This window comes from Rhinoderma darwinii, assembly GCF_050947455.1.
Source record: "Rhinoderma darwinii isolate aRhiDar2 chromosome 1 unlocalized genomic scaffold, aRhiDar2.hap1 SUPER_1_unloc_1, whole genome shotgun sequence".
Classification (NCBI taxonomy): Eukaryota; Metazoa; Chordata; class Amphibia; order Anura; family Rhinodermatidae; genus Rhinoderma; species Rhinoderma darwinii.
This window is the reverse complement of record NW_027461645.1, coordinates 193,766-221,574: the sequence shown is the minus strand read 5'-3', so window position 1 is coordinate 221,574 and position 27,809 is coordinate 193,766. Positions and strand designations below refer to the sequence as shown.

General features: G+C 40.8%; 1 protein-coding gene across 1 annotated transcript in view; it reads left to right on the top strand.

Moving 5' to 3' along the window:
- Nucleotides 1-26,774, top strand: part of LOC142667534 (uncharacterized) — a 44,938-nt gene extending 18,164 nt beyond the window's left edge. The window contains exons 5-8 of the mRNA XM_075847076.1: nucleotides 17,042-17,139; nucleotides 17,315-17,423; nucleotides 25,599-25,650; nucleotides 26,744-26,774. Of these exons, the coding sequence (XP_075703191.1) occupies nucleotides 17,042-17,139; nucleotides 17,315-17,423; nucleotides 25,599-25,650; nucleotides 26,744-26,774 (290 nt within the window). The remainder of the gene's footprint in view (nucleotides 1-17,041; nucleotides 17,140-17,314; nucleotides 17,424-25,598; nucleotides 25,651-26,743) is intronic.
- Nucleotides 26,775-27,809: the final 1,035 nt, after the last annotated feature.

Below are 27,809 nucleotides of genomic sequence, written 5' to 3'. Positions count from 1 at the left end.
CATATACCCTGATGTACTCCTCACATATTACATATACCCTGATGTACTCCTCACAGATTACATATACCCTGATGTGCTCCTCACATATTACATATACCCTGATGTACTCATCACATATTACATATACCCTGATGTACTCCTCACATATTACATATACCCTGATGTACTCCTCACATATTACATATACCCTGATGTACTCCTCACAGCTTACATATACCCTGATGTACTCCTCACATATTACATATACCCTGATGTACTCCTCACATCTTACATTAATCCTGATGTACTCCTCACAGCTTACATATATCCTGATGTACTCCTCACAGCTTACATATACCCCGATGTACTTCTCACATCTTACATATATCCTGATGTACTCCTCACATATTACATATACCCTGATGTACTCCTCACATATTACATATACCCTGATGTACTCCTCACATATTACATATATCCTGATGTACTCCTCACATATTACATATATCCTGATGTACTCCTCACACATTACATATATCCTGATGTACTCCTCACAGATTACATATATCCTGATGTACTCCTCACACATTACATATACCCTGATGTACTCCTCACATATTACATATATCCTGATGTACTTCTCACATATTACATATACCCTGATGTACTCCTCACAGATTACATATACCCTGATGTACTCCTCACAGATTACATATACCCTGATGTACTCCTCACAGATTACATATACCCTGATGTACTCCTCACAGATTACATATACCCTGATCTACTCCTCACATATTACATATACCCTGATGTACTCTGCACAGCTTACATATACCCTGATGTACTCCTCACAGATTACATATACCCTGATGTACTCCTCACAGATTACATATACCCTGATGTACTCCTCACATCTTACATATATCCTGATGTACTCCTCACAGATTACATATACCCTGATGTACTCCTCACAGATTACATATACCCTGATGTACTCCTCACATATTACATATACCCTGATGTTCTCCCCACATATTACATATATCCTGATGTACTCCTCACATCTTACATATATCCTGATGTACTCCTCACATATTACATATACCCTGATGTACTCCTCACATATTACATATACCCTGATGTACTCCTCACATATTACATATATCCTGATGTACTCCTCACATATTACATATATCCTGATGTACTCCTCACACATTACATATATCCTGATGTACTCCTCACAGATTACATATATCCTGATGTACTCCTCACACATTACATATACCCTGATGTACTCCTCACATATTACATATATCCTGATGTACTTCTCACATATTACATATACCCTGATGTACTCCTCACAGATTACATATACCCTGATGTACTCCTCACAGATTACATATACCCTGATGTACTCCTCACAGATTACATATACCCTGATGTACTCCTCACAGATTACATATACCCTGATCTACTCCTCACATATTACATATACCCTGATGTACTCTGCACAGCTTACATATACCCTGATGTACTCCTCACATATTACATATACCCTGATGTACTCCTCACATATTACATATAACCTGATGTACTCCTCACACATTACATATACCCTGATGTACTCCTCACATATTACATATACCCTGATGTACTCCTCACAGATTACATATATCCTGATGTACTCCTCACAGTTTACATATACCCTGATGTACTCCTCACAGATTACATATACCCTGATGTACTCCTCACATATTACATATACCCTTATGTACTCCTCACATATTACATATACCCTTATGTACTCCTCACATATTACATATACCCTGATGTACTCCTCACAGATTACATATACCCTGATGTACTCCGCACATATTAGATATATCCTGATGTACTCCTCACAGATTACATATACCCTGATGTACTCCTCACATATTACATATACCCTGATGTACTCCGCACAGATTACATATACCCTGATGTACTCCACACAGATTACATATATCCTGATGTACTCCTCACAGATTACATATATCCTGATGTACTCCGCACATATTACATATACCCTGATGTACTTCTCACATATTACATATACCCTGATGTACTCCTCACATATTACATATACCCTGATGTACTACTCACATATTACATATACCCTGATGTACTCCTCACATATTACATATACCCTGATGTACTCCTCACATATTACATATATCCTGATGTACTCCTCACAGATTACATATACCCTGATGTACTCCGCACAGTTTACATATACCCTGATGTACTCCGCACAGCTTACATATACCCGGATGTACTCCTCACAGCTTACATATACCCTGATGTACTCCTCACACCTTACATATACCCTGATGTACTCCTCACATATTACATATACCCTGATGTTCTCCCCACATATTACATATACCCTGATGTACTCCTCACAGCTTACATATACCCTGATGTACTCCTCACAGCTTACATATATCCTGATGTACTCCGCCCAGCTTACATATACCCTGATGTACTCCTCACATATTACATATACCCTGATGTACTCCGCACATATTACATATATCCTGATGTACTCCTCACAGATTACATATACCCTGATGTACTCCTCACATATTACATATACCCTGATGTACTCCTCACAGATTACATATACCCTGATGTACTCCTCACATCTTACATATATCCTGATGTACTCCTCACAGATTACATATATCCTGATGTACTCCTCACAGATTACATATACCCTGATGTACTCCTCACATATTACATATATCCTGATGTACTCCTCACAGATTACATATATCCTGATGTACTCCTCACAGATTGCATATACCCTGATGTACTTCTCACATCTTACATATATCCTGATGTACTCCTCACAGATTACATATATCCTGATGTACTCCTCACAGATTACATATACCCTGATGTACTCCTCACATATTACATATATCCTGATGTACTCCTCACAGATTACATATACCCTGATGTACTCCTCACATATTACATATACCCTGATGTACTCCGCACAGATTACATATACCCTGATGTACTCCTCACATATTACATATACCCTGATGTACTCCTCACATATTACATATACCCTGATGTACTCCGCACAGATTACATATACCCTGATGTACTCCTCACATATTACATATACCCTGATGTACTCCTCACATATTACATATACCCTGATGTACTCCTCACAGATTACATATATCCTGATGTACTCCTCACAGTTTACATATACCCTGATGTACTCCTCACAGATTACATATACCCTGATGTACTCCTCACATATTACATATACCCTTATGTACTCCTCACATATTACATATACCCTTATGTACTCCTCACATATTACATATACCCTGATGTACTCCTCACAGATTACATATACCCTGATGTACTCCGCACATATTACATATATCCTGATGTACTCCTCACAGATTACATATACCCTGATGTACTCCTCACATATTACATATACCCTGATGTACTCCGCACAGATTACATATACCCTGATGTACTCCACACAGATTACATATATCCTGATGTACTCCTCACAGATTACATATATCCTGATGTACTCCGCACATATTACATATACCCTGATGTACTTCTCACATATTACATATACCCTGATGTACTCCTCACATATTACATATACCCTGATGTACTACTCACATATTACATATACCCTGATGTACTCCTCACATATTACATATACCCTGATGTACTCCTCACATATTACATATATCCTGATGTACTCCTCACAGATTACATATACCCTGATGTACTCCGCACAGTTTACATATACCCTGATGTACTCTGCACAGCTTACATATACCCGGATGTACTCCTCACAGCTTACATATACCCTGATGTACTCCTCACACCTTACATATACCCTGATGTACTCCTCACATATTACATATACCCTGATGTTCTCCCCACATATTACATATACCCTGATGTACTCCTCACAGCTTACATATACCCTGATGTACTCCTCACAGCTTACATATATCCTGATGTACTCCGCCCAGCTTACATATACCCTGATGTACTCCTCACATATTACATATACCCTGATGTACTCCGCACATATTACATATATCCTGATGTACTCCTCACAGATTACATATACCCTGATGTACTCCTCACATATTACATATACCCTGATGTACTCCTCACAGATTACATATACCCTGATGTACTCCTCACATCTTACATATATCCTGATGTACTCCTCACAGATTACATATATCCTGATGTACTCCTCACAGATTACATATACCCTGATGTACTCCTCACATATTACATATATCCTGATGTACTCCTCACAGATTACATATATCCTGATGTACTCCTCACAGATTGCATATACCCTGATGTACTTCTCACATCTTACATATATCCTGATGTACTCCTCACAGATTACATATATCCTGATGTACTCCTCACAGATTACATATACCCTGATGTACTCCTCACATATTACATATATCCTGATGTACTCCTCACAGATTACATATACCCTGATGTACTCCTCACATATTACATATACCCTGATGTACTCCGCACAGATTACATATACCCTGATGTACTCCTCACATATTACATATACCCTGATGTACTCCTCACATATTACATATACCCTGATGTACTCCGCACAGATTACATATACCCTGATGTACTCCTCACATATTACATATACCCTGATGTACTCCTCACATATTACATATACCCTGATGTACTCCTCACAGATTACATATACCCTGATGTACTCCTCACAGATTACATATACCCTGATGTACTCCTCACAGATTACATATATCCTGATGTACTCCGCCCAGCTTACATATACCCTGATGTACTCCGCCCAGCTTACATATACCCTGATGTACTCCTCACATATTACATATAACCTGATGTACTCCTCACATATTACATATACCCTGATGTACTCCGCCCAGCTTACATATACCCTGATGTACTCCTCACATATTACATATACCCTGATGTACTCCTCACATATTACATATACCCTGATGTACTCCTCACAGATTACATATACCCTGATGTACTCCTCACAGATTACATATACCCTGATGTACTCCTCACAGATTACATATATCCTGATGTACTCCGCCCAGCTTACATATACCCTGATGTACTCCGCCCAGCTTACATATACCCTGATGTACTCCTCACATATTACATATAACCTGATGTACTCCTCACACATTACATATACCCTGATGTACTCCTCACATATTACATATACCCTGATGTACTCCTCACAGATTACATATATCCTGATGTACTCCTCACAGTTTACATATACCCTGATGTACTCCTCACAGATTACATATACCCTGATGTACTCCTCACATATTACATATACCCTGATGTACTCTGCACAGCTTACATATACCCTGATGTACTCCTCACATATTACATATACCCTGATGTACTCCGCACAGCTTACATATACCCTGATGTACTCCTCACATATTACATATACCCTGATGTACTCCGCACAGCTTACATATACCCTGATGTACTCCTCACATATTACATATACCCTGATGTACTCCGCACAGATTACATATACCCTGATGTACTCCTCACATATTACATATACCCTGATGTACTCCTCACATATTACATATACCCTGATGTACTCCGCACAGATTACATATACCCTGATGTACTCCTCACATATTACATATACCCTGATGTACTCCTCACATATTACATATACCCTGATGTACTCCGCACAGATTACATATACCCTGATGTACTCCTCACATATTACATATACCCTGATGTACTCCTCACATATTACATATACCCTGATGTACTCCTCACAGATTACATATACCCTGATGTACTCCTCACATATTACATATACCCTGATGTACTCCTCACACCTTACATATACCCTGATGTACTCCTCACACCTTACATATACCCTGATGTACTCCTCACATATTACATATACCCTGATGTTCTCCCCACATATTACATATATCCTGATGTACTCCTCACATCTTACATATATCCTGATGTACTCCTCACATATTACATATACCCTGATGTACTCCTCACATATTACATATACCCTGATGTACTCTGCACAGCTTACATATACCCTGATGTACTCCTCACATATTACATATACCCTGATGTACTCCTCACATATTACATATACCCTGATGTACTCCTCACAGATTACATATACCCTGATGTACTCCTCACATATTACATATACCCTGATGTACTCCACACAGATTACATATATCCTGATGTACTCCTCACATATTACATATACCCTGATGTACTCCTCACATATTACATATACCCTGATGTACTCCTCACATATTACATATACCCTGATGTACTCCTCACATATTACATATACCCTGATGTACTCCTCACATATTACATATACCCAGATGTACTCCGCACAGCTTACATATACCCTGATGTACTCCTCACATCTTACATATACCGTGATGTACTCCGCACAGCTTACATATACCCTGATGTACTCCTCACATCTTACATATACCCTGATGTACTCCACACAGCTTACATATACCCTGATGTACTCCTCACAGATTACATATACCCTGATGTACTCCTCACATATTACATATACCCTGATGTTCTCCGCACATATTACATATATCCTGATGTACTCCTCACAGATTACATATACCCTGATGTACTCCTCACATATTACATATACCCTGATGTACTCCTCACATATTACATATACCCTGATGTACTCCTCACATCTTACATATACCCTGATGTACTCTGCACAGATTACATATACCCTGATGTACTCCTCACATATTACATATACCCTGATGTACTCCGCACATATTACATATACCCTGATGTACTCCTCACATATTACATATACCCTGATGTACTCCTCACAGATTACATATACCCTGATGTACTCATCACATCTTACATATATCCTGATGTACTCCTCACAGATTACATATATCCTGATGTACTCCTCACATATTACATATACCCTGATGTACTCCACACAGATTACATATATCCTGATGTACTCCTTACAGATTACATATATCCTGATGTACTCCGCACATATTACATATACCCTGATGTACTTCTCACATATTACATATACCCTGATGTACTCCTCACAGATTACATATACCCTGATGTACTTCTCACATATTACATATACCCTGATGTACTCCGCACAGATTACATATACCCTGATGTACTCCTCACAGATTACATATACCCTGATGTACTCCGCACAGATTACATATACCCTGATGTACTCCTCACACCTTACATATACCCTGATGTACTCCTCACATATTACATATACCCTGATGTACTCCTCACATATTACATATATCCTGATGTACTCCTCACATATTACATATACCGTGATGTACTCCTCACAGCTTACATATACCCTGATGTACTCCTCACATATTACATATACCCTGATGTACTCCGCACATCTTACATATACCCTGATGTACTCCTCACATATTACATATACCCTGATGTACTCCTCACAGCTTACATATACCCTGATGTACTCCTCACATATTACATATACCCTGATGTACTCCTCACACCTTACATATACCCTGATGTACTCCTCACACCTTACATATACCCTGATGTACTCCTCACACATTACATATACCCTGATGTACTCCTCACATATTACATATACCCTGATGTACTCCTCACATATTACATATACCCTGATGTACTCCTCACATATTACATATACCCTGATGTACTCCTCACATATTACATATACCCTGATGTACTCCTCACATATTACATATACCCAGATGTACTCCGCACAGCTTACATATACCCTGATGTACTCCTCACATCTTACATATACCGTGATGTACTCCGCACAGCTTACATATACCCTGATGTACTCCTCACATCTTACATATACCCTGATGTACTCCACACAGCTTACATATACCCTGATGTACTCCTCACAGATTACATATACCCTGATATACTCCGCACATATTACATATATCCTGATGTACTCCTCACATATTACATATACCCTGATGTACTTCTCACATATTACATATACCCTGATGTACTCCTCACAGCTTACATATACCCTGATGTACTCCTCACAGATTACATATACCCTGATGTACTCCTCACATATTACATATACCCTGATGTTCTCCCCACATATTACATATATCCTGATGTACTCCTCACATCTTACATATATCCTGATGTACTCCTCACATATTAAATATACCCTGATGTACTCCTCACATATTACATATACCCTGATGTACTCCTCACAGATTACATATATCCTGATGTACTCCTCACAGATTACATATACCCTGATGTACTCCTCACAGATTACATATATCCCGATGTACTCCTCACATGTTACATATACCCTGATGTACTCCTCACAGCTTACATATACCCTGATGTACTCCTCACAGATTACATATACCATGATGTACTCCGCACAGCTTACATATACCCTGATATACTCATCACATTTTACATATACCCTGATGTATTCCTCACACATTACATATACCCTGATGTACTCCTCACAGATTACATATACCCTGATGTACTCCGCACATATTACATATATCCTGATGTACTCCTCACAGATTACATATACCCTGATGTACTCCTCACATATTACATATACCCTGATGTACTCCTCACATATTACATATACCCTGATGTACTCCGCACAGATTACATATACCCTGATGTACTCCACACAGATTACATATATCCTGATGTACTCCGCACATATTACATATACCCTGATGTACTTCTCACATATTACATATACCCTGATGTACTCCTCACATATTACATATACCCTGATGTACTACTCACATATTACATATACCCTGATGTACTCCTCACATATGACATATACCCTGATGTACTCCTCACATATTACATATATCCTAATGTACTCCTCACAGATTACATATACCCTGATGTACTCCGCACAGTTTACATATACCCTGATGTACTCCGCACAGCTTACATATACCCGGATGTACTCCTCACAGCTTACATATACCCTGATGTACTCCTCACACCTTACATATACCCTGATGTACTCCTCACATATTACATATACCCTGATGTTCTCCCCACATATTACATATACCCTGATGTACTCCTCACAGCTTACATATACCCTGATGTACTCCTCACAGCTTACATATATCCTGATGTACTCCGCCCAGCTTACATATACCCTGATGTACTCCTCACATATTACATATACCCTGATGTACTCCGCACATATTACATATATCCTGATGTACTCCTCACAGATTACATATACCCTGATGTACTCCTCACATATTACATATACCCTGATGTACTCCTCACATATTACATATACCCTGATGTACTCCTCACATCTTACATATATCCTGATGTACTCCTCACAGATTACATATATCCTGATGTACTCCTCACATATTACATATACCCTGATGTACTCCTCACATATTACATATACCCTGATGTACTCCTCACATATTACATATACCCTGATGTACTCCTCACATATTACATATACCCTGATGTACTCCTCACATATTACATATAACCTGATGTACTCCTCACATATTACATATACCCTGATGTACTCCTCACATATTACATATACCCTGATGTACTCCTCACATATTACATATACCCTGATGTACTCCTCACATATTACATATACCCTGATGTACTCCTCACATCTTACATATACCCTGATGTACTCCTCACATATTACATATACCCTGATGTACTCCTCACATATTACATATAACCTGATGTACTCCTCACATATTACATATACCCTGATGTACTCCTCACATATTACATATATCCTGATGTACTCCTCACATATTACATATATCCTGATGTACTCCTCACAGATTACATATACCCTGATGTACTCCTCACAGATTACATATACCCTGATGTACTCCTCACATATTACATATATCCTGATGTACTCCTCACAGATTACATATATCCTGATGTACTCCTCACAGATTGCATATACCCTGATGTACTTCTCACGTCTTACATATATCCTGATGTACTCCTCACAGATTACATATATCCTGATGTACTCCTCACAGATTACATATACCCTGATGTACTCCTCACATAATACATATATCCTGATGTACTCCTCACAGATTACATATACCCTGATGTACTCCTCACATATTACATATACCCTGATGTACTCCGCACAGATTACATATACCCTGATGTACTCCTCACATATTACATATACCCTGATGTACTCCTCACATATTACATATACCCTGATGTAGGCCTCATGCACACGACCGTATTTTTTCCCACCCGTAAATACTGGCGTAAATACGGGTCCGGTGTCACACGTATTCCACCCGTTTTGCACCAGTATTTACGAACCCGTGCCCGTAAATATGGGTCCGGTGTCACCCGTATTCCACCCGTATTTACGGGCACGTTTTTGGCGCCAAAATAGCACTGCACTAATCGGCAGCCCCTTCTCTCTATCAGTGCAGGATAGAGAGAAGGGACAGCCTTTTCGGTAATAAAAGTTAAAGAAATTCATACTTACCCGGCCGTTGTCTTGGTGACGCGTCCCTCTCTTCACATCCAGCCCGACATCCCTGAATGACGCGGCAGTCCATGTGACCGCTGCAGCCTGTGATTGACCTGTGATTGGCTGCAGCTGTCACATGGCCTGAAACGTCATCCAGGACGTCGGGCCGGATGTCAAGAGGGACGCGTCACCAAGGCAACGGGCGGGAGACCGGACTGGAGGAAGCAGGAAGTTGTCGGTAAGTATGAAAGTCTTTTATTTTTATTTTTTACAGGTTTATACTGATCGGTAGTCACTGTCCAGGGTGCTGAAAGAGTTACTGCCGATCAGTTAACTCTTTCAGCTCCCTGGACAGTGACTATTTACTGACATCGCTTAGCAACGCTGCCGTAATGACGGGTGCACACATGTAGCCACCCGTCATTACGAGAGCTCCATAGACTTCTATGGACTGTCCGTGCCGTTATTACGGCCTGAAATAGGACATGTTCTATCTTTTTCAACGGCACGGGCACCTTCCCGTGAGAAAACGGGAAGGCACCCGTCGCCAATAGAAGTCTATGAGCCCGTTATTACGGGTCGTAATTACGACCCGTAATAACGGGAGTTTTTACGGTCGTGTGCATGAGGCCGTACTCCTCACATATTACATATACCCTGATGTACTCCTCACAGCTTACATATACTCTGATGTACTCCTCACAGATTACATATACCCTGATGTACTCCTCACATATTACATATACCCTGATGTACTCCTCACACATTACATATACCCTGATGTACTCCTCACATATTACATATACCCTGATGTACTCCTCACAGTTTACATATACCCTGATGTACTCCTCACACATTACATATCCCCTGATGTACTCCTCACAGCTTACATATACCCTGATGTACTCCTCACATTTTACATATACCCTGATGTACTCCTCACAGCTTACATATACCCTGATGTACTCCTCACATCTTACATATACCCTGATGTTCTCCTCACATATTCATATATCCTGATGTACTCCTCACATATTACATATATCCTGATATACTCCTCACATCTTACATATACTATGATGTACTCCTCACATATTACATATATCCTGATGTACTCCTCACATATTACATATACCCTGATGTACTCACATATTACATATACCCTGATGTACTCCTCACATATTACATATACCCTGATGTACTCCTCACATATTACATATACCCTGATGTACTCCTCACAGCTTACATATGTCCTGATGTACTCCTCACATATTACATATACCCTGATGTACTCCTCACATATTACATATACCCTGATGTACTCCTCACATATTACATATACCCAGATGTACTCCGCACAGCTTATATATACCCTGATGTACTCCTCACATCTTACATATACCGTGATGTACTCCGCACAGCTTACATATACCCTGATGTACTCCGCACAGATTACATATACCCTGATGTACTCCGCACAGCTTACATATACCCTGATGTACTCCTCACATATTACATATACCCTGATGTACTCCTCACATATTACATATACCCTGATGTACTACTCACATATTACAAATACCCTGATGTACTCCTCACAGCTTACATATACCCTGATGTACTCCTCACATCTTACATATACACTGATGTACTCCTCACATATTACATATACCCGGATGTACTCCTCACATATTACATTTACCCTGATGTACTCCTCACATCTTACATATACCCTGATGTACTCCTCACATCTTACATATACCCTGATGTACTCCGCACAGCTTACATATACCCTGATGTACTCCGCACAGATTACATATACCCTGATGTACTCCTCACATATTACATATATCCTGATGTACTCCTCACATATTACATATACCCTGATGTACTCCTCACATATTACATATATCCTGATGTACTCCTCACATATTACATATACCCTGATGTACTCCTCACATATTACATATACCCTGATGTACTCCTCACAGCTTACATATACCCTGATGTACTCCTCACATCTTACATATACACTGATGTACTCCTCACATATTACATATACCCGGATGTACTCCTCACATATTACATTTACCCTGATGTACTCCTCACATATTACATATACCCTGATGTACTCCTCACATCTTACATATACCCTGATGTACTCCTCACATATTACATATACCCTGATGTACTCCTCACAGATTACATATACCCTGATGTACTCCTCACATCTTACATATACACTGATGTACTCCTCACAGATTACATATACCCTGATGTAGTCCTCACAGATTACATATACCCTGATGTACTCCTCACATATTACATGTACCCTGATGTACTCCTCACATATTACATGTACCCTGATGTACTCCTCACAGATTACATATACCCTGATGTACTCCTCACATCTTACATATACCCTGATGTACTCCTCACATCTTACATATACCCTGATGTACTCCTCACATCTTACATATACCCTGATGTACTCCTCACAGCTTACATATACCCTGATGTACTCCTCACATCTTACATATACCCTGATATACTGCTCACATATTACATATACCCTGATGTACTCCTCACATCTTACATATACCCTGATGTACTCCTCACATCTTACATATACCCTGATATACTGCTCACATATTACATATACCCTGATGTACTCCTCACATCTTACATATACCCTGATGTACTCCTCACATCTTACATATACCCTGATATACTGCTCACATATTACATATACACTGATGTACTCCTCACATATTACATATACCCTGATGTACTCCTCACATCTTACATATACACTGATGTACTCCTCACATCTTACATACAGTGAAGGAAATAAGTATTTGATCCCTTGCTGATTTTGTAAGTTTGCCCACTGTCAAAGACATGAACGGTCTAGAATTTTTAGGCTAGGTTAATTTTACTAGTGAGAGATAGATTATATAAAAAAAAAAAACAGAAAATCACATTGTCAAAATTATATATATTTATTTGCATTGTGCACAGAGAAATAAGTATTTGATCCCCTACCAACCATTAAGAGTTCAGCCTCCTCCAGACCAGTTGCACGCTCCAAATCAACTTGGTGCCTGCATTATAGACAGCTGTCTTACATGGTCACCTGTATAAAAGACTCCTGTCCACAGACTCAATTAATCAGTCTGACTCTAACCTCCACAACATGGGCAAGACCAAAGAGCTTTCTAAGGATGTCAGGGACAAGATCATAGACCTGCACAAGGCTGGAATGGGCTACAAAACCATAAGTAAGACGCTGGGTGAGAAGGAAACAATTGTTGGTGCAACAGTAAGAAAATGGAAGACATACAAAATGACAGTCAATCGACATCGATCTGGGGCTCCATGCAAAATCTCACCTCGTGGGGTATCCTTGATCCTGAGGAAGGTGAGAGCTCAGCCGAAAACTACACGGGGGGAACTTGTTAATGATCTCAAGGCAGCTGGGACCACAGTCACCAAGAAAACCATTGGTAACACATTATGCCGTAATGGATTAAAATCCTGCAGTTCCCGCAAGGTCCCCCTGCTCAAGAAGGCACATGTACAGGCCCGTCTGAAGTTTGCAAATGAACATCTGGATGATTCTGAGAGTGATTGGGAGAAGGTGCTGTGGTCAGATGAGACTAAAATTTAGCTCTTTGGCATTAACTCAACTCACCGTGTTTGGAGGAAGAGAAATGCTGCCTGTGACCCAAAGAACACCGTCCCCACTGTCAAGCATGGAGGTGGAAACATTATGTTTTGGGGGTGTTTCTCTGCTAAGGGCCCAGGACTACTTCACCGCATCAATGGGAGAATGGATGGAGCCATGTACCGTCAAATCCTGAGTGACAACCTCCTCCCCTCCACCAGGACATAAAAAATGGCTCGTGGCTGGGTCTTCCAGCACGACAATGACCCGAAACATACAGCCAAGGCAACAAAGGAGTGGCTCAAAAAGAAGCACATTAAGGTCATGGAGTGGCCTAGCCAGTCTCCAGACCTTAATCCCATCGAAAACTTATGGAGGGAGCTGAAGATCCGAGTTGCCAAGCGACAGCCTCGAAATCTTAATGATTTACAGATGATCTGCAAAGAGGAGTGGGCCAAAATTCCATTTAACATGTGTGCAAACCTCATCATCAACTACAAAAAACGTCTGACTGCTGTGCTTGCCATCAAGGGTTTTGCCACCAAGTATTAAGTCTTGTTTGCCAAAGGGATCAAATACTTATTTCTCTGTGCACAATGCAAATAAATATATATAATTTTGACAATGTGGTTCTCTGTTCTTTTTTTTAAATATAATCGATTTCTCGCTGGTAAAATTAACCTAGCCTAAAAATTCTAGACTGTTCATGGCTTTGACAGTGGGCAAACTTACAAAATCAGCAAGGGATCAAATACTTATTTCCTTCACTGTGTATATAAATATATATATATATATATATATTTAATTTTTTTGACCATTACTGTGGGCACAGGCTGGCACTGGTGGCCATGTTAAGAACACCTGCTGCAAGTCTGTGATGTGGGGTTCATTACTTTACACTTCTGTGCACATTTGTGGGAAGGGCAATTTATGTGTGGAACAAGAAATTTATGTAGTATTTGTCCCACCAGAGACCACGTAGCTTGTAGTACACATAATTTTCACTGATCTCAATAGCCTTCTGGCTTTTTCCACATTGGACATACATACACAGTCACGTGAGTCTGTTCAGGCTGAGACCGGCTTACAAGCCATGATGTCGTCTCTTTTAGACCACGTCCATATTTTAACCCCTTTCTGCCACAGCCGTTTTTCAGTTTTTAATTTTTTCCTCTCCACATTCCAAAAGCCATAACTTTTTATTTTTCCGTCGATATAGTCCTATGGACTTGATTTCTGTGGGACGATTTGTAGTTTTTCATGGCACCATTTATTGTGCCATGTAATGTACTAGGAAACGGCGGGAAAAAATATTTGTGGAATAGGAAATTAAAAAAAAAAACAGCATTTTCCCCATTGTTTTTTGCGCATTGTTTTTACGGAATTCAACATGCAAATAAAATGACAGGTTAATTTTAGTCTTAGATTTTATATATTTTTTTATATTCTACTACTTTTACATGGAAAAAACTAATTGTAAAAAATTCATTATTCTGTGGATTGAGCGGTATGAGGGAATATATATGTTTTTAATGGTACCATTTTTGGGTACATGCGAGGTTTTGATCACTTTATTTCATTTTTTACGGGAGATGAGGTGACCAAAAAACAGTGATTCTGGCGTTTTAAATATTTTTTTGTTTTTTTTTACGGCGTACACCGTGTGGTTTAAATATTTATTTTAATAGTTCAGACTTGTTTTTTTTTTTCACAATGCTTTGTGGGGAAAAGGTTTTTTTTTTTTTGACATTTAATATATTTTTTTTGTAGATAAAAAAAAACAACAAAAAAAACTTTATTTAAATAATACATTTTTATTAGTCCCCCCAGGGGGTTGAACCAGTGATTGGATTGGATCGCTTGCACTATATACTGAAATTCTAATGTATTGCAGTATATCGTCTTTCTACCAGAGGTAGTTGGTAGCATAAGCATAAAGATCGTAGTCCTGGGGGCCTTTATTAGGCCCCCAGCTTGCCATAACAACCATCGGGCCCCCGAGATCGCATTGCGATCGATGAGCTGTTAGAGGGGGTCGTCCCCCCTCTTTGTATTTTAAATGCCACGGTCCCTATTGACCGCTGCATTTAACTCGTTAAACTAGCAGGATCACGCTCGATCCTGCTCGTTATTGTGAAGTGTCGGCAAACAAACCAGCTTTGTATGGAGCGGGTTTAGCCTGTGAGCACGCTCCATACTTCCCCTATCCGGCTATGATGTAGCTATGTCATATGTCGGGAAGGGGTTAAGAAACCGGGCAACTTCAGTAAGAGTTCAGAAGTACAACAGCTTCCGATATGTTGCTCCACTTACCCTGACTCTGAGGATCACAATGTAAATACATGAGGAACAGCACTTTACGCACATCAAAAAGTCAGAACTCTTTAAATTGCTGCATCATGGCACATGCATCAGAACTGGACCATGGAGAAATAGAAGTTGGCCTGGTCTGATGAATCACGTTTTCTTTTACATCTTGTTAAGTGAGTAAAAAAGCCGTCTTTCCCCTGCAACACTATTAGCTCTCATTTGCCCATCGGCCACATCAGGCCTGCAAACTATTAACTTCTAGGACCCAAGAACACTTTGTGAGGACCCAAACACTATAACTTACACTCTAAAAATAAACATGGAAATTGCAGGTCATGAGTAAAGGGTCTGATATATAGACAGATCTACAGTAGTCATGTATTTCAGTCACTCTGTGTTTCCTACAGATGGATCCCGTACGAGAAATCCAACAGAGAGATATCCCAGTCCTCTGTATTCCCAGAACTGTCCAGAAGAATATCACAATGTCCCAGAGAATCATCAGGTAGATGAAGCTGAGTCCTATACTACATCTATATAGGACCGGGGGGAGGGGGTGTAGCTTTTTGGTCCTGCCGACATAGATGTGATCATAGATTTTGGTGGTTTCTTATGTTGGTCTGTTAGATTCTTCACACTCTCTGCCGTATTGTACTGAATTGTCACATATGTGAAATCAGGGGGAAGATCTGACTAATATTAAAGCGGAGGATGAAGCAGATGCGCGGGTGAGGGGCAATCAACCCTGTAACAGTAAAGAGGAGGAAATTCCAGGAGCTATTACCACAGGTAAGTAATAATGAATTTAGAAATTGACTTCAGCGATTTCTTGCAGGTTAACTATCATTTAAGTTATTTTTCCCATAAATCAATAGTACAGTATATCCAAGGATAAGAAACTTTTTGTAATTTATATTATTACAGAAAATACATTTTTTTGCTCCACTTATCAGACTCCTCACCTAATCCCGCTCTGACTTCTGCTATGAATTTACTGATAAAATCTATACACAGGAGTCTGTGCACTAAGAGATCAGGCTAAATCTACTCGTGCCCATTCATCTCTGCTCATCAAAGACGAGCTAGCAGCCCGCGATCTTCCTTCTTCCCTTAATGCTGTTATCCTGTGGGCTACCCGTGTCGACATGAGGATCCAGGAACGTGCTCAGGAGGTTCGGCGGGAGAGACCTTTCCACAGACTGGCTCCCTCGTTCCAGAGATCCCTATTGCCGCCTCCTGTTGCTCTACCTGAAGAAACTATGCAGGTAGACATAATCAAATTGTCCTAACAGGAGAAACAGCGCAGACGCTTTTCAGGTCTGTGTCTGTATTGCGGCCTTAAAGGCCATTTCGTGCGCAAATGTCCGGAAAAGCCCAGAAACTCCAGCAACTAGGGTTGGTTAGAGAGACAACCCTAGGTGGGACGACGCCAAACGTCAAAGCCTCTCCCAAGTTATCTATTCATGTAACCATCAACTATGGAGAGACATCACACCCGTCCTTTGCCTATCTGTATTCCAGAGCAGTTTCAAACTTTATCCACCAGGAGCTAGTGAATCTCCTACATCTACCCACATTTCTTCTGGAGAGACCCCTGGCTGTTGCCTCTGTGAATGGACTACCAATTCCCGATCTTATTGTGTCCGTCACTAAACCACTGACACTACAAATCGGAGTCCTTCACTCGGAAAAGATCACCTTCCTCGTTCTACCTAAAGCTATCAACCCTGTTCTGCTAGGCCTGCCTTGGCTTTGTCTACACACTCCGGTTCTCGACTAGAGTTCTGGAGAAGTCCTCCAATGGGGGCCCAAATGCCTTAACCCCTGCCTGCCACAGGTTCGTCCTGTTTTTCCTCCACTGTCTCAGTCACACTCCGATCTACCTTCACGTTATGCTAGTTTTGCGGACGTCTTCAGTAAGAAGGAAGCAGAGACTCTTCGTGGTCATGGCATCTACGACTGCCCGGTTGAGTTACTTCCTGATGCCTCACCACGTCGCGGACGAGTTTATCCTGTCTAACTGCCAGAGACCCTGGCCATGTCCGCCTTCGTTAAGGAGAACTTCGAGAAGATTCATCCGGAAGTCTTCCTCTCCGGCCAGAGTCTTATTCTTCTTCGTGAAGGAGGACGGATTTCTTCGTCCTTGTATCGACTACCGGACCTGAACCAAATTACCGTCAAGAATAAGTATCCCATGCCGCTTCTTTCAGAACTTTTCAATAGAACTCGTGGGGCCACATGATTTGATAACACATCGGAAGCATGTTCGCCAAGTTCTGTCGGGGTTAACGGGGAATCGCCCATATGCTAAACTCGAGAAGTGTGTTCTCGAAGAGCTCTCTGCCCTTCCTAGGCTACATCGTATCTGACCGTGGACTCAAGATGGACCCAGAGGAGGTGAAATCCCTCTTAGAATAGCCACATCCACAGGGCCTTCGGTCCATACTATGATTTCTAGGAGTCGCAAACTCTTATCGGAAATTTATCTCGAACTTCTCGTCTCTGACTGCTGCAATCTCATCCCTCACCAAGAGGAGGGTGAACGCCAAGGATTGGCTTCTGGAGGTAGAATCAGAATTTATTAACCTCAAGAGCGCTTTCACCTCAGCCTCCGTTCTCCATCACCCTGATACTTCTCGGCAGTTCTTTCTGGAGGTGGACGGGTCATTTACAGCGTGATCTCGCGAGATCCCGTTTGCTGTCATTAACCCCTTAAGGACTGAGCCTGTTTTGGCCTTAAGGACACAGCCTATTTTTTCAAATCTGACATGTTTCACTTTATGTGGTAATAACTCCGGAATGCTTTTACCTATCCAAGCGATTCTGAGATTGTTTTCTCGTGACACATTGGACTTTATGTTACTGGCAAAATTTGCTCGATACATTAAGTATTTAATTGTGAAAAACACCAAAATTTAGCGAAAAATTGCAAAAATTAGCATTTTTCTAAATTTATATGTATCGGCTTGTAAGACAGATAGTAATACCACACAAAATTGTTGCTAATTAACATCACCCATATGTCTACTTTAGATTGGCATCGTTTTTTGAACATCCTTTTATTTTTCTATGACATCACAAGGCTTAGAACTTTAGCAGCAATTTCTCACATTTTCAAGAAAATGTCAAAAGGCTATTTTTACAGGGGCCAGTTCAGTTGTGAAGTGGATTTTAGGGCCTTATATATTAGAAACCCTCGATAAGTCACCCCATTTTAAAAACTTCACCCCTCAAAGTATTCAAAACAGCATTTAGAAAGTTTATTAACCCTTTAGATGTTTCACAGGAATTAAGGCAAAGTAGATGTGAAATGTTCAAATTTCTTTTTTTTTTTGCAGAAATTCATTTTTCATCTATATTTTTTGTAATACAGAAAGTTTTACCAGAGAAATGCAACTCAATAACTATTGCCCAGATTCTGCAGTTTTTAGAAATACCCCACATGTGGCCCCAGTGCATTTATTGACTAAAGCACCGGCCTCAGAAACAAAGGAGCACCTAGTGGATTTTGGGGCCTCCTTTTTATTAGAAAATATTTTAGGCTCCATGTCGGGTCTGAAAGGCTCTTGCGGTGCCAAAACAGTGGAAATCCCCCAAAAGTGACCCCATTTTGAAAACTACACCCCTTGAGGAAATTATCTAGGGGTATAGTTAGCATTTTGACCCCGCAGGTTTATTGCAGAAATTATTGGAAGTAGGCCGTGAAAATGAAAATCTACATTCTTTCAAAGAAAATGTAGGTTTAGCTAATTTTTTCTAATTTCCACAAGGACTAAAAGGAGAAAATGCACCACTACTTTTGTAAAGCAATTTCTCCCGAGTAAAACAGTACCCCACATGTGGTCATAAACGGCTGTTTGGACACACGGCAGAGCTTAGAAGGGAAAGAGCGCCATTTGTCTTTTGGAGATCAAATTTAGCAGGAATGGTTTGCGGAGACCACGTCGCATTTGCAAAGCCCCTAAGGGACCAAAACAGTGAAAACACCAAAAAAGTGACTCCATTTAGGAAACTACACCCCTTGAAGAATCCATCTAGGGGTGTAGTGAGCATTTTGAACCCACAGGGGTTTCATAGATTTTATTAGAATTGGGCAGTGAAGATAAAAAAAAAACATTTTTTTCCAATAAGACGTAGCTTTAGCTCAAAATTTTTCATTTTCTCAACAAATAAAGGAATAAAAGAACCCCAACATTTGTAAAGCAACTTCTCTGGAGTACGGCAATACCCAATTTGTGGTCATAAACGGCTGTTTGGGCATACGGCAAGGATCAGAAGAGAAGGAGTGCCATTTGGCTTTTGGAGCACAGATTTTGCTGGATTGGTTTCTTGACACCATGTCACTTTTGCAAAGCTCCTAAGGTACCAGTACAGAGGAAACTCCCCAAAAGTGACACGATTCACGAAACTACACCCCTTGAGGAATTCATCTAGGGGTGTAGTGAGCATTTTGACCCCACAGGTGTTTCATAGATTTTATTAGAATTGGGCAGTGAAAATAAAAAAAATCCTTTTTCTTCAATAAGACGTAGTTTTAGCTGAAAATGTTTCATATTCTCAACAAATAAATGAAAAAAAGCACCCCAACACTTGTAAAGCAACTTCTCCTGTGTACGGCAATACCACATATGTGGTCATAAACTGCTGTTTGGGCACAGAGTAGGGCACAGAAGGGAAGGAGCGCCATTTGGCTTTTGGAGTACAGATTTTGCTGGATTGGTTTCTGGGCGCTATGTCGCATTTGCAAAGTCCCTGTGGGACTAAAACAGTGGATCCCCCCCAGAAGTGACCCCATTTTGGAAACTACACCCCTCAAGGTATTCACTTAGGGGTGTAGTGAGCATATTAACCCCACAGGTGATTGGCAGAAATTGGTGTGCACTCGATGTTGCAGAGTGAAAATGTTTTTTCAATAGATATGCCAATATGTGGCGCCCAGCTTGTGCCACTGGAGATACACACCCCAAAAATTGTTAAAAGGGTTCTCCCGGGTATGGCGATGCCATATATGTGGAAGTAAACTGCTGCTTGGGCACACTGTAGGGCTCAGAAGGGAGGTAGCGCCATTTGGCTTTTGGAGTGTGGATTTTGCTTGTAGTAGTCTTGTATTGAGTCTTACTGGTGTTTCCGTTTATAATGTCGGGGTACATGTAAGGCGGGCGGAGTATATAAGGGGCATAGTCAGGTGGTATAGTGGGGTAAAAAAAAAACAATAAAATAATCCATAGATGTGTGTTATGCTGTGACACAATCCTTTCTGCACCAGCCGGTGTCGCACTAATAAATGGTCTTTACTTATTCCCTTTTGGTCCACACTCCGCACCTTTGAAGTTTGGGGAATTTTGCTGGGAAAGTGTTGTCCTGGTATAATACGGGCACCGTCGCTTCCAGCAGATATGTTTGAGCCCTCCCCTTCCTGGATCCCTAATTTTAGGGGCCTTGATAATTCGCCACTTGAAACAGAAGAAATGTTCCCCTCGAGCCGGCACAACTACATATTTTTCTTTCCTGATTTATTGGTGCCTTGACTAATTTTATTTTTTCATAGACGTAGTGGTATGACGGCTGGTTTGTTGCGGGACGGGCTGTAGTTTTTATTGGTACCATTTTGGGGTACATGCGACATTTTGATCACCTGTTATCCTTTTTTTTTTGGGAGGCCAGGTGATTTTTTTAGTTTTTTTTTATACAGCGTTCACCACACATTATAAATTACATGTTACCTTTATTCTGCGGGTCCGTCCGATTCCGGTGATACCTAATTTATAGCACTTTTTATGTTTTACAACTTTTTGCACAATAAAATAACTTTTGTAAAGAGAATGGATTTTTTCTGTTGCCAAGTTGTGAGAGCCATAACGGTTTTAATTTTTCGTCGACGGAGCTGTATGAGGGCTTATTTTTAGCGAGACGAGTTATAGTTTTTATAGGTACCATTCTTAGGTACATGCGACTTTTTGATCACTTTTTATTAAAATTTTTGGAAGACAAAGTGACCAAAAAATAGCAATTATGTCAGTATTTTTTAGTTTTTTTTTTACGCCGTTCACTGTGCGGAATAAATAACATAATATTTTTATAGTTCAGGTCGTTACGGTCGCAGCGATACCAAATATGTATGGCTTTATTATTTTTTTCAATAATAAATGACTTGATAAGGGAAAAAGGGCGATTGTGTTTTATTTTATTACTTGAAACTTTTATTGTATGTTTTACAACTTTTATTTTTACTTTTTTTACACTTTTTTTTACACCTTTTCTTTAGTCCCACTAGGGGACTTGAAGGTCCAACTGTTTGTTTGATGTTCTAATACATTGCACTACCTATGTAGTGCAATGTATTAGAACTGTCAGTTGTTCACTGACAGCAAGCCGATCAGGCTCCGCCTCCGGGCGGGGCCTAATCGGCTAACGTAATGGCAGATAGGAAGCCATTGTTAGGCATCCTGTTGCCATAGTAGCAGTCGCCAGCCTTGCCATCGCATGGCAAGGCTGCCGATTGCATACAAACCACTTTGATGCAGCGATTGCATTGAATCGCTGCATTGAAGGGGTTAATGGCAGGAATCGGAGCTAGCTCCAGTTCCTGCCGATAGATCGGGGTGTCCGCTGTAACATACAGCGGACACCCACTGCTGATGAAGCCGGCTCAGCTTCTGAGCCGGAAGCTGAGCCGGCGCCATCTTGCCGATGGTACCGGAAGCCTCCTGGGCCCCGCCGACGACGGGGCATAGGAGGATTCCGTTACAGGCTGATCGGGAGGTAAGCATTAGCCCTCCGATCGCCTTTGCAGCCACCGGCAACCCAGCGATCACGTTGCTGGGGTGCCGATGGCTATAAACTCCTCACATGCTGCGATCTCTATTGAACGCAGCATGTGAGGGGTTAATCGGTCGGATCGGAGGCTAGCTTCAGTCCTGGCCTATACCTCAGGGTGCCAGCTGTAACATACAGCTGTCACCCGGCGGTGATGTCGCTGGCACAACTACTGAGCCAGCTTCATCTCCATCACGTACAGTTACGTGGAGATGCGCGAAAAGGCCATCTCCCATCACGTAACTGTACGTGAAATGGCGCGAAGGGGTTAAGTCCCACATAAACATTACCGAAGTGTCGGGATTGTGAATAGCAGACAAGAAATGGACAGAGGCAGCACTTCCAAAAAAGCATCAGCTGTTTATTCACCCGTGCGAATTTTCAGTCCAACAAGACTTTTTTCAAGCATAAAAACACACATCAAGTCATAGGTATATAAAGGCTTGCAAAGCCCAATTGAAATCAAGCAGTGATTAAGACCAAATACAATATAAAATGGATTGCACAAAGACAACGTGCAGTGTTAAAATACAGACATGAATGCCAGTGCACATGTAAATATACTTAATGGTGTTTAAGGGACTGGTACGGAAAAAGGACGGTCCTAGATTCAATAGAGTGTTAAAAGGAATGTGTCGCTAGAAAATATATATATATTTTTTTAGTTAAACAGTTAGTGTATAAATGATTAAACATTGTTCTAATTTTTTTTATTTTTTCACGAGTCAGGAAATATTATAAATTAGATTCTAATTTATAACATTTCCCTGTGCTGGTCACTAGAGGGAGCAATTCCCAAAATTGCAGCATTGGCATGTGGTAAAGCAACCACATTGCTTTATGCTGCAAAATTTGAGAAGACACACTCGCTCTAGCGTCCTCAAACAATCCCCCCTCCTTTATCCTGGCTAGTGCCAGGAGAAAGGAGGGGATTGAATGTTCAAACCTCCTACACTGTGTGTCGCCATTTTTTGAGCGAATACACAGCATTGTAGGCTTACATACAGTGGTAATCACACACAAAAACACGAACATACACAAATATAACTTTCCTGCCGCCGCCGCTCCCTCCGGTCCGTCCACTCCGTCTGCTCGCTTCTGAACATATGTCCGGAAGCCGCGACCGGAAGTAGTCATCTTACTGTCCGGCCGCGGCTTCCGGTCCACAAGAAAATGGCGCCGGATGTCGCTCGGCCGAAGACCTTCCATTTGGACTGTGGGAGCATGCGCCGTTCCCACACATACGGCGTACACCATAGTGAATGCGAACGTCTCCCGTTCGCATTCTCTATGGGGATGTATGTGCCGTATTCCATCTCTGTATGTGTCGTTAATCGACACATACAGAGATGAAAAAAAAAATGGCAGCCCCCATCGGGAAGAAAAAGTTAGAAAAAAAAAGTAAAACACAAACACACAAATAAATTAATTTTTTTTAAAAATAAAACACTAAAAGCAAATTGATATAAAAAAAGTATTTTTTTCGCGACACCCTTCCTTTAATGACATAATAACTCACCCGGTTGTGTATAATCAAAATGATTCAAAAATCTCAATTGCAGAAACCGGAAGGGCTCATTCCTCTTGGTCTCAGCTGTCCATGTGGGTATACAACGTATAACACACGTGTAATAGAACTGCAATCGCTGCTTGCGATGCATCGCAAAATCCAGCGAGATTGCAAGCAGCTATTCCCGCGCATGCGTACTAGATCGCACATAGTGCGGCGGCTATCTTGGCAAAAAGTTACTATCTTAATTTCACGCATGCGCAGTGTGTATTCCATTGTGTATCGGCCATTTTACTACCCGGAAGAGAATCTATCCTATAGAAACGTAATCCAATAGGACAAATAGTCCAAAAAGGGGGGGTTTTATCCAGGGGAATTTATCAGCTGGGAACACTTTGTGTAGGGTCAATAATGTATCTATATACTGATTATTTTATATGATAAATAGGTTTATACCCATCTAAATATATAGATAACGAAGGCATAACGCCTCCAGTTACCCATTGTTAAGGTTTATGATAGTGTCCTAATAAATGTGAACATACAAATGATTCCCAAAATTAGTGTATACCCACTGATGTAAATGCTAACCATGAATCAAATTAATAAATATACCATGCTGTACTGTCAATTTATAGACTCCAAACACGGCGGAGCAGACACTCTTTCTATCCTCTGTTACCTACATGGGTAAGTCCTTTGATTTGACCAGTTAACCTTATGCAATGCACTGTCTTTGATTATGTTTGAAGGGTGGTCTATACAACTATGTTTACATGCTTGCCCATGCATTACAGTTAGTAACAGTCTGTGAGTGCGGACTCCGTCATTTTACTAGAGTCATACTTGTTTGTTCATTTTTAACTTATACGATGTTTGTCTAATAAAAGTAACAATTTTTATATTGATACATTGGCGTTAAAGGCTCTTGAATTGTCTCTCTGTGCTATATCAACCATGCTGTACTGGTAAAACTTTTCGTTTTGTGGGAATGTGAATAGACATCACGTCCTGGCTGGAAGCGATGTCTATTCACTCTCAAGACACTTCAGTAACGTTAATGTGTGAGTAAGTGACAGTACATCATAATCTAGCAAGATCACTATGTGCTGAGTACATGAATGGAGAGAAGATTATGACGCTGATTGGTCAGCAAAAAGGAGATTTTTGAAGCAGCACTAGTCCCGAGTATGGTGCGGTGCACGCTGTCAAGCCAGGCAAACCCACTCCAGCACGATGTATATCCAAAGAAGTAGTAGGACAACAGCACACGTCTTCAAATCATCAAAGTGGTTTTATTGTCAAGACATCCACAAACGACAAGCAACGTTTCGACCCATAGTGAGTGAAGGGTCTTTGTCAAGGCTTGACAAAGACCCTTCACTCACTATGGGTCGAAACGTTGCTTGTCGTTTGTGGATGTCTTGACAATAAAACCACTTTGATGATTTGAAGACGTGTGCTGTTGTCCTACTACTTCTGCTGATTGGTCAGCGTCATACACTTCTCTTTACAACGCCCACTTGGTCAAAAGCTAAAAAACACCCAGTTGTCTATTAAGAAAGTCATTAGCATAAATCTAAAATAGGTCATAACTTGCTTGTTTTTCTAAATAAAAAAACACTTGTATAATCTACATTACAGCGCCGATCACATTATGTAGAAGATAGGGCACTTATAATGTGGAGACAGAGCCTCTTTAAGGTACTCATACTCTCTATAGCGGGAAGAACATCAGCAGATTTTTCACACAAAACATTCACAAATTCTCTATACTCAACAGGCAGACCCTGGAGACTGGTGATTGCGACTAGAATCGGGGGAAGTAAAACATCTCCCTGAACAAAATTTTCCCACTGCACTAATTCTCCTGAAGTCCAATCAAACACTGGATTAAGGAGGAACAACCAAGGATACCCCAAAATAATTGTATAGGAGGGAGAGAGAACTAACAGAAGAGAAACAGGCTCACAGTGGATACTTCCTTCTGAAAACTTCAGACCAGGAGTACGGCATCTTACCGATCCTCCAGACACACGAGTACCATCCAATGAACAAATGTCAATGGGTTTCTCCACAGGTGCAGGGATAACCCCCAACTTCTTGGCCAAATCCAAATCTAGAAATTCTGCTGCAGGACCAGAATAAATAAAGGCCTTCATAGAATTGTACATAGGAAGAGAGCACTACAACTACCAACATCTCCATGCTGCTATTATGGGATATCAGAGGACATTACAGGGAGGAGGTATAAGTGGATAGCACTACATCTCCCAGCATGTCCAGACTGTTATTATAGGATTTTAGAGGATATTACAGGGAGGGGTATAAGAGGATAGGACTACAATACCCAGCATTTCCAGACTGTTGTTATTGGATATTACAGGACCTTACGGGGAGGAATATAAAAGGAGAGGACTACAACTCCTAGCATTACCCTGGCTCCAGCTCTCACACAATTGCTGACAGCCTATCAAAGAAGAAAACACTGAATCCATCACTTCTCCACACAGCACAGGGCCCCAACCCTCACCAAGCCCTCACATTACGTGATCGTTACAGGTCCTTTATCCAATACGTCTCTCCACTGATAAGCTACGCCCCTCCTGGCCCGGTCACATGGTGGTGAAATCATCACAGGTCTTTTAGCCACAAACTATTATATATTGCACTGCTTAGCTACGACCACTCCTGCATCGGTCACATGTTCCTCATGACCCCCTCATGTCACGTGATCATCATCACAGGTCCTTCATCCATCTTACCACTTCTAAGCTCCGCCCCCCTGATGTAGCGGTCAAGTGATCTTGATATCGTCACAGGTTCTTCATCCAGTACTACTCTCTATT